This window comes from Oratosquilla oratoria, chromosome 20 (assembly GCF_046742065.1).
Source record: "Oratosquilla oratoria isolate Oo_2021 chromosome 20, ASM4674206v1, whole genome shotgun sequence".
NCBI lineage: Eukaryota > Metazoa > Arthropoda > Malacostraca > Stomatopoda > Squillidae > Oratosquilla > Oratosquilla oratoria.
This window is the reverse complement of record NC_134796.1, coordinates 21,963,409-21,978,865: the sequence shown is the minus strand read 5'-3', so window position 1 is coordinate 21,978,865 and position 15,457 is coordinate 21,963,409. Positions and strand designations below refer to the sequence as shown.

Sequence of the window (15,457 nt, the reverse complement as noted above, 5' to 3'; positions counted from 1 at the left end):
TATCTGATATTTTCATTGACCCACTGTGTCGTCATATGTTCCATGGCCATATTCAATAATACATTTCCCCATAGGTCCTCTCCACCTTTCACTATCATCTCCTTCCATCAGATTTCTTTAGAGTTAAAATCTCCTATGACTACCAGGTTACCTCCATCCTTTAGCATCTCGTTTAATGAATGCCTTGTACCTTCTAACAATTTTGAATACTCATTCTCTTTCTAAGAGTCCATTTTTGAGGGTACATAAGTCATCACAAACTTTCTACTTTTTATGTCTGTCTTCAACTTCTATCATGATATCTACTTTGTTTTTACCCTTGGTAACCTTTGTCACATTCAAGTTTTTCTTGGCCAAAAACATGATTCCTCCTCCTTGTTTCTTGTTTCTGTTCTTAATCCATTAATTGTATAACCTGTGTCCAACACTATTAGGTGGTATTGGACATCTTAATTTGGTCTCCACAATTCCTATTATGTCTGGTTTTTCATCTGACAGGTAATCATTTAGTTCATTCAATCCTGAGATTAATCAGTCAATGTTAGTATAAGCCACTTTTAATTTTTTTTCTTTATGTTGTTTTCTGGTTTTGTTTCGTCCACTCTGATGTACAATTTTCTCAGCCTCATGTTCTATCCCCCACTCTTTAAACTATACATGCATGATATACCCACACTAGACACCTCAGAAATACAAACCTCTTCCTATGCATGTGACATAACAATCACATGTACACATCGTAACACAGACAAAGCTGCAGAAATAATACAGCCATACCTTGATACACTCAACACATGGTTTATTACAAAGACTCAAAATAGCCCCAACCAAATCTACAGCAATACTTCTCACCAACTGGACAAAAGAACACAAATCCATTCCTCATCTCTATATCAACAACACTAATACTACACACACACACACACACACACACTGAAAATTCTTGGTGTAACATATGATACATCCATGTCATTTAAACAACACATCACAAACATAAAAAATAAATGCACATCTAGACTCAACACACTAAAATCAATTACTGGAACAACATTTGGACAAAACAAAGAAACTAATACTACAATATATAAACAATGCATACGCTCAGTGATGAATTATGCAAGTCCAGTATGGGCAATTAATCTCAGTGAGATACATCTCAGACCATACCAAACAATGCATTAAAACAATTACAGGCTACACATTTAGAACACCTACAGACCACCTACACTATGAAACAAGTCCTCAAAGTCAAAGATCACCTTGACATGAGAGGCACACAAACACTTGCTCCAGCCTCCACAAACACAGCACACCTGCTACACTACATTGCAGAACACCCACACACACCAAGAGAAAGAAAGAAGAAGAAAAATCCATACACACACACAAATATCTATACCACACACAAATAATCTCTTCTCTTCCTCCAAAACCACCAAATATCAGCCTCGGGAAACATATTCATAATCACGTCACTCACTGCTCCATTAACACATGAAAAGACAACAGGGTCAACCTGGCCAGACTGCAATGCGGCCACCACCCAGCCCTTCTAAGCTACCAGAAGAGACTGGATGACCGCATTGTGGACAAATGCCCAGGATGTAACACTTCACCCCATACTATTCAACACGTCATGGACTGCATTATGCACAATCACGCATGCAAACATCACAACATACACTCCATAAAGGATCTGTGGGAAAACTCCATTTCGGCCATGGCATTCCTTGGGGAAACGCGACTGTTCGGACAGACTGTCTAGGGAACAACAACAACTCTCTTCGCATTTCCCCCCACCCCAGCTTACTTTTTAGTATTTTATCTTTTTCTATTTCTTCTCCCCCCCCCCAGCTTAACTTTTTAGTATTTTCTCTTTTTCTATTTCCTCAATGCTCATTTCTCTTTTTATCCATATCTTGTTGTAATGTTCCCTCCTTACTACATTACTTGCTTTTTCTATGTCTTTTACTACCATTTGCTATCTTATTTTCATCTTTAATGGTCAATTTCTTTTCTTAGAATACTGTCCAATTCTATACACTTCTATATCTTTCGCTACTTCCCAGGTTCTTTTTCTGCTTTTTCTCTAATGTACCTCACCAGACCATGTCTTCCCCCTAGTCCATATACCACTATACATTATTTCTATCCACAGTATCTCTAACTCAATTTGCCTTTTCTTTAATTACTTGTGGAGTGTTTTCAGGGATGGAATGGGTGGGAATGATTTTATGCCTTGTCCTTTTTGGCTACCTCCCTGGTAAGGGGGAAAAAGCCTTGGTATATGTATGTATGTATGTACTTGAATCATTACTGCCTCTGATCCAGGGCAGTGGACAAGATGCAGGGATGACCCGTCATCTAGGAGGCGCCAAGATAAGAGGGAGGGTGGAGGGGAGTGGATTGTATTAGGGATGGAGTGGGTGGGAATGGTTTTTATGCCTTTTTTCTTTTTGGCTACCTCTCTTGTATGTATGTACTTGAATCGTTGTATCTTTTCCACTTTATGCATATCTTGTACTATTTCTTTAAAGGCAATTTCTTCATTTTCTTCATTTTCACTCCATTTCTTAATCTTTTGCATACTTTTCTCACAAGTTTTCTTCAAAATTTTCAGTCATTTCTTGTATTTTGTTACATACATACATATACCAAGGCTTTTTCCCCCCTTACAAGCGAGGTAGCCAAAAAGGGAAAGGCATAAAATTATTCCCACCCATTTCATCCCTGAATACACTCCACACCCCTCCCACCCTCCCTCTTATCTGAGCACCTCCTGGATGACGGGTCATCCCTGCACCTTGCCCACTGCCCTGGGTCAGAAGCAGTGTCGCAAGACACAGCACATCCACAGCAAGGCCGCTTCATTAAATTGGCGACCCTCCCTCTCTGTCCCCCCTTGCAGTTTTTTTCTCACTATTGGTAGTATCATTAATCTTCATTTTTTCATTTTCACATTTAACTTCTATCATATAATTCTTAGTTATATTGACTTTATTCTTAAGTTCAGAGTCTGATTTCTTCAGATCAGATATTTCATTATCAGCTTGGGCTAAATATTCCATTAGTTCTACAATCTCCTTCCTTAATTCAGGGAATTTGTTCTCCCACCATTTTCTATTGTTACTCATTTCCCTTTCCATGTCTATAATTTGACTAAATCTTCATTTGTACTTACCAAAACCGGAAAAGAAGTCTTCATTATACAATTCAAATCTGTTGGTATTTCTATCAGTCTGTTTACAATGTACTTTGATGTAGTGCCCCTAGATATCTCTGCTTTCCAGTTGACATTTGTCTTGTGATCATTTATATTTTCTTGCATTTTCTCTTGTTAAATCACTAACACTGCAGAGAAATAATTTTGGATAACCACGACTGCTCCCCCTCCCATTCAATACAAACCAGGCCTCCTGTTCTCCTTGCACTATTAAAAATTGTTGTCTTCGACAGTCTACAGTTTTGAAACTCGATTGCGTGCAATTAACCTGAAGAAATCAATCTGTACTAGATCTCTATTACAGAAGACCCATAGCTTGCAACTAAGAATGACCTGTTTGGTCCACATCATTCAAGGAGGCCATAGTTGGTTACCCAAGAGCCATGGCTCTTCCGCAAGTAATACCAGAGGCAGCAGACTGATTGATGGTTATACAAGGAAATGACCCCATGTACCTACTGCAAAAAAATCTTATATTCAAATATGTTAATTTTAATGGTTTTAAATATCTAATCTACTATTAGATGCATTAAAATTACCTGTTTTCACTTCCACAAGATCTGGCATAGGTATAACTGGTTTGAAGTCAACTTGTGGTTCATATTCCTCTGCTTCACCATCCTGCGACTCATCGGCTTTTGCTACACTGGTTGAATTTGGGTTAAATACAGTGTCCCTGAACAATGATGGCTTGCTTTCTCCCTGTTCACAACAAATAATTAATGATCAGTTGAAATTACACAATGTTTCAAAAGACTGTGAACTATATACACATATTTACCATTTCTACACCAAATTTCCACAAGTAACCTTAGCAGAAATAAGTCTTAACTAAAAGCATACTTTGGAAGAATCAGTTGTAATGCTATTAACATCACAAGCCACTGAGGTAAAACTGAAAGTCCCAGATGAGATTGGCGCTGGTCTTGAAACGGCAGCTCCTGCTAGAATGCCAAAATATAACAGTTAATATGTTGAATTTCTTACACTGGAATTCTACAGCCCCATATGTCAGTGATGGTCCTCAGGCCCTCCTTTGAATCTTTCCATACATACATATACCAAAGGCTTTTTTCCCACCCTTACACGGGAGGTAGCCAGAATGAATAAGGCATAAAAACCACTCCCACCCATTCCATCCCCTACATACTCCCCTCCCCTCCCTCACATCTTGGGATGACAGGTCATCCCTGCATCCTGTCCACTGCCCTGGGTCAGAAGCAGTGTTGCAAGACACAGCACATCCACAGAAAGGCCACTTTATTAATTCGGTGACCCCCCCCCCCCTCCTTCTCTCTGCCCCTCGTGCAGAAAAGGACAAGACGAAGAGAAATCCCTTTGGGCTGTGTCAATTTATTTGTCATACATACTCCCTCACCCCCCATCCCCTCATGCTAAAAGTTGCTTAAAGTTAAAGACACACATACATACATATACCAAAGGCTTTTTTCCTTCCTTACACAGGGAGGTAGCCAAAAAGAAAAAGGCATAGAAACCACTCCCACCCATTCCATCCCCTGCATATTCCACTCCCCTCCACCCTCCCTCTCATCTTGGCACCTCCTGGATGACGAGTCATCCCTGCATCCTGTCCACTGCCCTGGGTCAGAAGCAGTGTCGCAAGACACAGCACATCCACAGCAAGGCCGCTTTTATTAATTCAGTCACTTGTTAATTGGGGTATTAAAAAGTGTACTGAGAAATAGACATTTGGGAATGGATGCTAAGAGGAGATTGTATTTACCTAGTTGTAATATATGGGAGGGGAGCTATGCTCGTGGTGACCCGTCTTTGTATCTCTCCGCATCAAGTTTTATCTTAAAATCTTGTATAGTGTTAGCACATACTGTTTTGTTGTCTAATTTGTTCCATGTATTAATCGCTCTGTGTGGGAAACTGTTCCTTTTCAATTTTTTTCTATAACTACTTTTTCAATTTTTTTCCGTGTCCTCTTGTTTTACCGTTTTCCCACACTAATAGGTCGTTCCTGTCTAAAACTTCCATTCCTTTCATTATTCTGTAGATAGTTAGCAAATCTCCTCTTTCTCTTCTTTGTTCCAGAGTTGGTAGGTTCAATTTGGATAGTCTTTGCTCATATGTTAGTTCGGCGAGTAGGAGGAAGGAGGAATTGTGTCAACAGCACTATATGGGGCAGCAACATGGAACACAAGAAAAGAAGAGAGGAGAAGTTTGAATGTGTTTGAGATGTGGTACCTGAGAAGTATGATAGGGGTTACTAGGCTGGAGAATATGTGAAATGAGGTGTGGAGAAGAGCAGGGGTGGGAGATAGAGCTGATGAAAGAGTAGTGGGATGGTTTGGATACATGGAAGGAACAAATGAAGAAAGATTAGTAAAAGAGGTGTGGGGGGAAAGAGTGAAAGGAGTCAATATCAGGGGGCAACCAAGGATGAGATGGATGGATGTGGTAAAAGGGGCATTGGGAAAGAGATAAATGTCTGTTGGGGAAGGACGGGAGAAGACAGAAGATAGGGGTGAATGGAGACTGCTTGTGTATGGATGATGCTGTGATGCATGGAAGGGAGTGGGTGGGGGATAGTGGTTAGGGAGTAGGTGTGAATGATATTTTGACACATTCCAAAGGGATTTCTCCCCATGTTCTCTTTTTTTTCTGCATAAGGGGAAGGAGTGCGTGTCACCAATGAAATGAAGCGGCCTTGCTGAGGATGTGCTGTATCTTGCTGCCTTAGGGGTGTTACAGTGTAATGAGAAATAGACATTTGGGAATGAATGCTAAGAAGGGGCAATTCTGTTGACAGCACTGTATGGGGTAGAAACATAGAACATAAGAGGAGTGTTTCAGATGAAATGCCTCAGAAGTATGGTAGTGGTTACTAGGTTGGATAAAGTGAGAAATGAGGTGAAAATGAGAGTGCAGGTGGAAAGGGAGTCTGGAGATATGGCTGATGAAAGAGTATTGGGATGGTTTGGACACATGGAAAGTGAGTGAAGAAAGATTAGTAAAAGGTGTGGTAGGTAGAGGTGGATGGAGTGAACAAGATGATGTGACCAAGGAGGAGATGGATGGACGGGGTAAAATGGCATTGAGAAAGAGAATGGTGGCTGTTGAGGAAGGAAGGAAGGAAGGGACAAGACAGAAGATAGGGGTGAGTGGAGAATGGTTATGTATGGATGATGCTGTGATGCATGAAAGAAAGTGGGTGGGGGATGCAGCCTGAAGGGATTTCTCCCTGTCTTCTCTTTTTCTGCATCTCTCCAATTAAATGAGGTGGCTTTGCTGTGTCTTGCTGCATTGATGATGACACTCACTTGTACCAGGATCAGAGGAGGGATTGAGAAAGTTAGTGACAGAGTTTGAGGTGTGTGAAAGAAGGAAGTTGAAAATAAATGTGGGCAAAAGTAAGGTGATGAAATGTACAAGGGGAGAGAGTGGCAGCAGGCTGGACGTGACTATTAAGGGGGAGAGACTGGAGGAAGTGGATAGTTTTAGATACTTGAGGGCAAATGTGGCAGGAAAGGGAGGAGTGGGTGGTGGTGGTAGAATGTAGATTGAGAGGAAGTAAAATGTCTTGGTGGATTAAAAAGTGTAATGAGAAATAGACATTTGGGAGTGGATGCTAAGAGGAGATTGTATGAAGGAGTGATTGTGCTAACACAACTGTACGGGGCACAAACATGGATAATAGGAGAGGAATTTGAATGTGTTTGAGATGAAATGTTTGAGAAGTATGGTAGGGTAACTAGGCTAGAGTGAGAAATGAGGAGATGAGGAGGAGAACAGGGGTGGAAAGGGAGTTGGGAGATAGGGTTGATGAAAGAGTATTGGGATGGTTTGGACACATGGAAAGAATGAGTGACGAAAGATTAGTAAAATAGGTGTGAAAGGCAGAGGTGGAAGGCGTGAATATGAGGGGGCATCCTAGGATGAGATGGATGGATAGGGTGAAAGGGGCATTACGAAAGAGAGGAATGTCTGTTGAGGAGGGACAGAAGACAGGGGTGAATGGAGAAGGGTTGTGTATGGATGATGATGTGATGTATGATGGGGTGAGGGTTGGGGGGTGAGGGATTATGTATGAGAAATAAATTGACTCAGCCCGAAGGGATTTCTCCCCATCTCCTTTTCTGCATGAGGGGATAAAGAGGAGGGGGGTTGTGTTGCTGAATTAATGAAGTGGCCTTACTCTGGATGTGCTGTGTCTTGTGACACTGCTTCTGACCCAGGGCAATGGACAGGATGCAGGGATGACCCGTCATCCAGGAGGTCCCAAGTGAGGGAGGGAAGAGGGTGGAGGGGAGTGGAGTATGTAGGGGATGGAATGGGTGGGAGTGGTTTCTATGCCTTTTTCTTTTCGGCTACCTCCCATGTTAGGGGAGAAAGAAAGAAAGAAAGAAAGAAAGAAAGAAAGGAAAGAAAGAAAAAAAAAAAAAAAAAAAAAAAAAAAAAAAGAGCCTTTGGTATATGTATGTGTATATATTTTTCGTATAAATGGGCAGGAGATTCTCTCTCAAGCTTATTTCATTAAATGAAATGGCAAGCTTCTTGTGACAAAGCTTTTTGTCAATCTTGTCTCTCTTTTGTAGGCAACTTTGCCCTCCATAGGCAGGAGTCCGAGTATAGTGAGAGCTCTCATTAACGGACGTTAATTAGCTGTGTTTGCGGTGTTTTTGCTGTGTTTTCAGTGCTTTGGAGTGGTTTTTGGGTGGCATAGTGATTGCATGCACTAAACAACAGCACCAAAAACACAGCGAAAACACCGCAAACACAGCTAATTAACGTCCGTTAATGAGAGGTCTCACTGTAATTTGCCGTATGCCATGAAATAGAAATAGGCATAGTCAAAAGCCAAAACGCGTATTTGCCCCTCCTGGTGGATCTTCAGTGGCAATAGAAGTAATGAAGATTCCATGAAGATCAGCAACTTTTATACCCGGAAGGTGTGATTGGCTGGATTGCTGCGGGTTAGGTATAGTCTGTTCTCCCATTGGCTGAGAGGTGCGTGATGTCATCAGTTTGTGTCCCAGCACCGTAATGAGCGGACCTTCTAACGCTGAGTAACGCTTGCAGGTCATGGGCTTGTATATTAAGCTTTGGGGAAAGATCTTTTATGTAAAGGGCTTCCAGTATTGGTAATCTTCTAGGGTCTTGATGTGTGGCTAAAATTTCCGTATCGTTCCGTAAGTCGCCTTACGAAGGAGAGAGAAGATTGACAAAAAGCTTGCCATTTCATTTAATGATATATATATATATATATATATATACATACATATACCAAGGCTTTTTCCCCCTTTCAAGGGTGGTAGCCAAAAAGGGAAAGGCATAAAATCACTCCCACCCATTTCATCCCTAAATACACTCCACACCCCTCCCACCCTTCCTCTCATCTGAGCACCTCCTGGATGACGGGTCATCCCTGCACCCTGCCCACCGCCCTGGGTCAGAAGCAGTGTCGCAAGACACAGTACATCCACAGCGAGGCCGCTTCATTTAATCGGCGACCCCCCCTCTCCGTCCCCCTTTGCATATAAGGCGAGGATGGGGAGAAATCCCTTCGGGCTGCGTCAAAATTTACTCACACATACTACCCCACCCCCCACTTCCCCGCCCATTCCTCCTCATGCAGTCACAACATCATCCATATACAACCATTCTCCACTCACCTCTGTCTTCCGTCCTCTCCCTTCCTTCCTCAACAGACATTCCCCTCTTCCCCAAAGCCCCCTTCACCCCATCCATCCACCTCATCCTAGGACGTCCCCTCATGTTCACTCCCTCCACATCTGCCTTCCACACCTCTTTTACTAGTCTTTCTTCACTCATTCTTTCCATGTGTCCAAACCATCCTAATATTCTTTCATCAACCCTATCTCCCAAATCCTTTTTCACCCCTGTTCTCCTCCTCACCTCCTCATTTCTCACTCTATCTAGCCTAGTAACCCCCACCATACTTCTCAGACACCTCATCTCAAACACATTCAAACTCCTTCTCTCTTCTTCTCTTATGTTCCACGTTTCTGCCCCATACAGTGCTGTTGGCACAATCACTCCTTCATACAGTCTCCTCTTCGCATCCATCCCCAAATGTCTATTCCTCATTACACTGTTTAAACCACCAAGGCATTTACTCGCTTCTCTCAATCTACATTCTACCTCCACCTACACTCCACCTTTTCCTGCTACACTTGCACCCAAGTATCTAAAACTATCCACTTCCTCCAGTCGCTCTCCCTTAATGTTCACTTCCAGTCTACTGCCACTTTCACCCCTTGTACATCTCATCACCTTACTTTTACCCACATTTATCTTTAGCTTTCTTCTATCACATACTCTCCCAAACTCTGCCACCAGCTTCCTCAATCCCTCCTCTGACCCTGCCACAAGCGCAGTGTCGTCCGCAAACAACAGCTGGCTCACCTCCCACTTTACTCCATTTTCTTTAACCATCTCCAATCCCTGACTCACTACCCTAGCATTCACCTCTCGCACCACCCCATCCATGTATAAGTTGAACAGCCAGGGCGACATAACGCATCCTTGACGAAGTCCCACCTTTACTTCAAACCATTCACTCTCTCCATTTCTAATCCTAACACATGCTCTACTACTCTCATAAAAACTCTTGACAGCTCCCAAAAGCTTTCCTCCTATCCCATAAATCTGCATAACCTCCCACAGTGCCTTTCTGTCTACCCTATCATAAGCCTTTTCCAGATCCATGAAAGCCCAAAAAACATCCTTCCCCTTTCCTATAGCTTTCTCACATATCTGTCTTACCACAAAGATCTGATCTACACAACATCTACCCGTCCTAAATCCTCATATGAGACGTACAAAGAAAAGAAAAGAGAAGTAAAGCAAAAGGTAAAGGAGGCAAAGAGGAGAGCAGATGTGAAATGGGGTAGGAGTATGACAGAAAATTTTGAAAGTAATAAAAAGATGTTTTGGAAAGAAATTAAGAGAGGAAGAGGAGGCGAATCAAGTAGGGAAGAAAAGGTAAAAGGTACAGATGGAGAGTTGATAATGGAAGAGATGGCAGTGAGGGGAAGATGGGCAGAATATTTTAGGGAGTTGCTGAATGTGAAGGAGGATAGGGAAGGAAAGATAGCTGCAGTGGGAAATGCGAAGAAAATGAGAGTGATGAGTGAGGAGAATGGAGGAGAAATAAGGAAGGATGAGGTGAAGGCAGCTGTAAAGATGATGAAAGCAGGTAAGGCACCTGGTCTGGATGGATGTCATGCAGAATGTCTGAAAAAGGGAGGTGCAGTGATGGTGGACTGGTTGGTGAGGTTATTTAATGTTTGCTGGAGAGAGGGTAGAGTACCGGAGGACTGGAGTAGTGCCTGTATAGTTCCTCTTTACAAGGGAAAAGGGGACAAGTGTGAATGTAGTAATTTCAGAGGGATTAGCCTGTTGAGTGTAGTAGGGAAGGCTTATGGGAGGATCTTAATTGAGAGGATTAGGAGAGGAACAGAGGGAGTAATTGGTGAGGATATATATATATATATATATGTAGTGGTGAATGGGAGTGGAGTGTGTAGGGATGAAATGGATAGGAGTTGATTTATGATTTTGACTTTGGCTACATTCCTTGTAAGCCCTTGGTATATGTATGTACTGTACCATTTCATAAAAACCAAGATCTTAAGCTGAAAATCCTGACTGAGTATCCAACTTCTCACATTAATACAAATTTTACATTAGTCTTACCTTGACTAGTGGTGGTTGTGGTCGTAGTAAGGTTGAAGGAGAAGGGTGGAAACACACTACTCGTAGAAGTATCTTTGGCTGTAGTGAATGAGAATTTTGCAAATATGGAGTCTTTCTTCTCCTCTACAGGTTTCTCAACTATATTCTCTTCAGGCTTTACAATTGGTGCAGATGAAAAAGTAAAACCACCTAAGCTAAACTTAGATTGTTCTGTTGTTGCAGCTGCTGTTTCTGTATCTGAACCAATGCCAAGGTTGATTCCATCTGCAGAGAATGAATACTTAATTCACATGACTGAAAACACAGATGGAAGACAAATGGAACATTTTTAAAGAAAAATACAAGTAGGGAACAGATAAACATGTACCTAACCAGAAACAATAAAGGGTTTACTTAAAGTGTTGGTATAACAAAAAAGTGTAGTGATGTTAAGGGGGTTGACTCTCATTTCGGTGAAAAATATTCGATTTTGTCAAACTTCGTGTGGACTGGTGTGGTGTCCCTGAACACCGTGGTACTGGTTTCCAGACATATAACGCCACCCTTCTCAGGTAATGGCGGGTTTAAAGGTCCAGAGATTTAAAGGTCCGCCCATTAGCCATGCCCCTTTCTTTGCTATGGTTTGTTTTCCTTGTATTTTGTCGTTTTTTGCTGTTATTGTTTTTGAGAATTTTATACTGATATTGTTGTACGATAGGTTAGGCAGCAGTCACCACACTCAGTGCATGAGGTGGAATGGGCGGGTGGATGGGGGATGAGGTAGTATGTGAGAGCAAAATTTGACGCAGCCTGAAGGGATTTCTCCCCGTCCTCTCATTTTATGCATGGGGGGACGGAGAGGGGGGTTGCCGATTTGATGAAGCGGCCTTGCTGTGGATGTGCTGTGTCTTGCGACGCTGCTTCTGACCCAGGGCAGTGGACAAGGTGCAGGGATGACCCGTCATTTCAGGAGGTGCTAAGATAAGAGGGGGTGTGGAGTGTATTCAGGGATGGAATGGGTGGGAATGATTTTATGCCTTTTTCTTTTTGGCTACCTCCCTTGTAAGGGGGAAAAAGCCTTGGGGTATATGTATGTATTTATGTGAATGACATGGGTGAGGGTGTGGAATGTTATACAAGTCCCCCACAGATTATGCAAAATTGTTAAAGAAAAGTGAGTACAGAAATGGACTGGGACTCACTACAGAGAGATCTGAACAGGGTTTGGGAATAGAAGTGGGAAGTAGAACTCAACACTAAGAAATGTAGCATAATGGAATTTGAAAGAAAAAGAAAAAAAGAAAGAAAGAAAGAGAGTAAGGTGACTTGTTGACTCTCTACAGAATTATGACAGGCATGGATGTCCTTGATAGAGAAGACTTACTAAATTGGGATAAGAGAAACACAAGAGAACATGGAAGGAAGCTTAAAACGGACAGTTATAGATGAGACTTGAAAAAGAACAGCTTTCCCAACAGTGGTGGATATGGAACATATTAGGCGAAACAACAGTGTGTGCAAAAACAATACAAGAATTTAAGATCAAAATAGATATGGTGTGACACAAAGATGGGACACCATGAGTATAAAAATTTGTAATTTTCACTTAATTCCACTACTATAATCAACTCCTAGGTTCCTCCACATCACAAACTTGCTATAACAATCTACCCTTTACTGCAATCACTTTCATTATAGTCTATCCAGGGAAGTGAAGCTAACTTGTAATGTTGGGAAATGGCATATATATATAAATAGGCACACACACACCTGAACTGGATTGTGAGACTGCAGGTACAATGGGTTGTGTACTGGAACCAAACTTGAATGATCCTGTGCTAAGGGCCAAACTGCTGCTTTCACTGGTAGTTGATGGAGTAGTACCAAATTTGAAGCCTCCTCCTGCAATGACACATTATCATAAAACCTTTGCAATACTAATACCATACAACAAAAGTTGCTTTTACCTTCATCCATCCCACATCTATTGTCCTTTTTACCCTGGCTCTTTGTATTTACCTAGTTGTATTTTATGGGACAAGAGCTATGCTCGTAGTGACCTGTTTTCATATCTCTCCGCATCCAGTTTATTCTTGAAATCATGTATTGTTTTGGCACTCACTGTTTCTCTGTTTAGTTTGTTCCAGACATCAATCACTATGTGGGAAGCTATTCTTTTTCAGGTCTCTTCTGTAACTGTCCTTCTTTAGCTTCTTTTTGTGTCCTCTTGTTTCCCTTTTGTGAGGGATCATCAGTCCCCTGCTGATTGCTTGGGTCAGAAACAATGAAAAAAAGGAAAAATACTTCCACAGCAGGGGCCAAAAGCCAGAACTGCAGAGGTTGTATCAAAGCATACTTCTGCCTTAACTGTGTATTTACCTAGTAGTATCTTCCAGGAATGGGAGCTATGCTCCTGATGACCTGTCTTTGTATCTCAGTGTCAAGTTTGCGCTTAAATTCACATAGTTTTTGCACCACTATTGTTTTATCCAGTTTGTTCCAAATATCCACTACACTATGTGGATTTTTTTTTCAGGTCTCTTCTATAACTATCATATTTGAGTTTATCATGTCCCTTTGTATTTCTGTAAATGTTCAGCAGGTTGCCTCTCTCTTCTTTGTTCCAAAGTTGGTAATTACAATTTAGCTAGTCTCTCTTCATATAACAGGTTGGGCCATTTTTGTGGCTACTCTCTGGATTCCTTAAATTTTCTTTGTATTCTTTCTGGTACTGGGTGACCATAGTGTTGTAGCATACTGTAGTCTTGAGCTTATTAGTGTGACTAGTAATTTTTTAACCATTTCTTTGTCTAAATAGGTAAAAGCCACCTTTATTGATTTTAGCAAGTTGCAAGATTCTCTGACAATTTTGTTTATCTGTTTATCAGGGGACATGTCATTTGAGATAATTACTCCCAGGTCTTTTTCAGATTCCACTTTCTTTACTTCCTTTGTTCCAATTTTATATTGTCCTGATATTCTTTTTTTACTTTTTCTGAATTCCATTATGCTACATTTCTTTATGCTGAAGTCTACTTCCAACTTTTGGCTCTATTTCCTAACCTTGTTTAGGTCTCTCTGCAGTGATTCACAATCCGTTTCAGTACTCACTTTCCTTAACAATTTAGAATCATCTGAAAAGAAGCATATAGATGATACTGTTCTGCAAGGGAGGAGTAGTGGGGTGGAGAGGGGTTGTCGATTAAGTGAAGTGGCCTTCCCATGAATGTACTGTGTCTTGCTATATTGCTTCTGATCTAGGGTAGTGGGTAAGATACTGGGATGACCTGTCATGCATAAGGAACTAAGATAAGACTGGGGAAAGGGTGGTGGATGGGAGTGGGTGTGTGCCTTTGACTTGGCTACTTCCCTTATAAGGGGGAAAAAGCTCTTGGTATATACATAGCCAGTCATCACATGCATCCACCTTTCACCCATTTGTTATTCCTTTCATCTTAGCTCCTAGTCATATAAACACAATTTATATCTTAACACAGAGACAGTAGGAAAACAAGTATATTAGGCATGAATATGACTTACCAGCAAGAGAAGTAGAATCTGTGGTCAAGGTGGATACTGCTGTACTACTGGGGTTTGGAGTCTGACACGAGACACAAACATTCTTATCGGGGTCATTCCTCACTAAACATGTATCACAACTCCACGATCCAGCAGTAGGCTTGAAAAGTTCAGAGAGTGGTTTCTGGGGAGCTGGTGCCTCTGTTGCTGGTTCTTCAGCCGTAGCCTCATCATCACCACTTATCTCTTTTTCCACAACAAGCTTCTTAGCATTTTCAAAGGCTGCCTTGAAGTTGGCGGCTATTTCACTTGTTTTAAATCGAGAGCAGAACTTTTCTGTTCTTAGCTCTTCATCAGCAAAATCCTGAAAGCATAAATTTCTCTTTGAAAATCTTTACCTAATTTCTCTCAAAATTAGCCATTCAAAAAAGACAAATAGAAATACAATATCAGCATAGATTTTGGAGAGAATAGTGGAGGGAGTGATATGAGAGGAGAGAGGAGAGAGAAGAGAAAGTGGTGACATCTGTATTCTAACTAGTTGTATTATACAGGAAGGGAGCTATGCTCATGGTGACCTGGCTTTGTATCTTTCAGCATCAAGTTTTTTTTTCTTAAAATGTTGAATACTGTTTGCACACACTGTTTCTTTATCTAAATCACTCCAGGTATCCAGTACTCTAGGTGGGAAGTTTATTTTTTTCAGATCTCTTCTATAGTTATCCTTTTTGAGTTTTTCATGTCCTCTTGTTTTTCCATTGTCCCATTTTAAGAAATTATGTCTGAGAAGTATGGTGGGGGTTACTAGGCTGGATAGAGTGAGAAATGAGGAGGTGAGGAGGAGAACAGGGGTGAAAAAGGATTTGGGAGATAGGGTTGATGAAAGAATATTAGGATGGTTTGGACACATGGAAAGAATGAGTGAAGAAAGACTAGTAAAAGAGGTATGGAAGGCAGATGTGGAGGGAGTGAACATGAGGGGACGTCCTAGGATGAGGTGGATGGATGGGGTGAAGGGGGCTTTGGGGAAGAGGGGAATGTCTGTTG

The 15,457-nt window shown here is 41.5% G+C and overlaps 1 protein-coding gene across 10 annotated transcripts in view; it reads right to left on the bottom strand.

Annotated features, from left to right (window-relative positions):
• Positions 1-15,457, bottom strand: part of LOC143036394 (E3 SUMO-protein ligase RanBP2-like) — a 216,592-nt gene that overhangs the window by 93,498 nt on the left and 107,637 nt on the right. For 9 of the 10 annotated variants that reach the window (XM_076203695.1, XM_076203701.1, XM_076203703.1 and 6 more), the window contains 5 exons: positions 14,432-14,774; positions 12,662-12,793; positions 10,913-11,176; positions 4,067-4,167; positions 3,763-3,925 (listed from right to left, as the gene is read on the bottom strand). In XM_076203695.1, coding sequence (XP_076059810.1) covers positions 3,763-3,925; positions 4,067-4,167; positions 10,913-11,176; positions 12,662-12,793; positions 14,432-14,774 — 1,003 coding nt within the window. The remainder of the gene's footprint in view (positions 1-3,762; positions 3,926-4,066; positions 4,168-10,912; positions 11,177-12,661; positions 12,794-14,431; positions 14,775-15,457) is intronic. The other variant, XM_076203697.1, reaches the window with a different exon arrangement.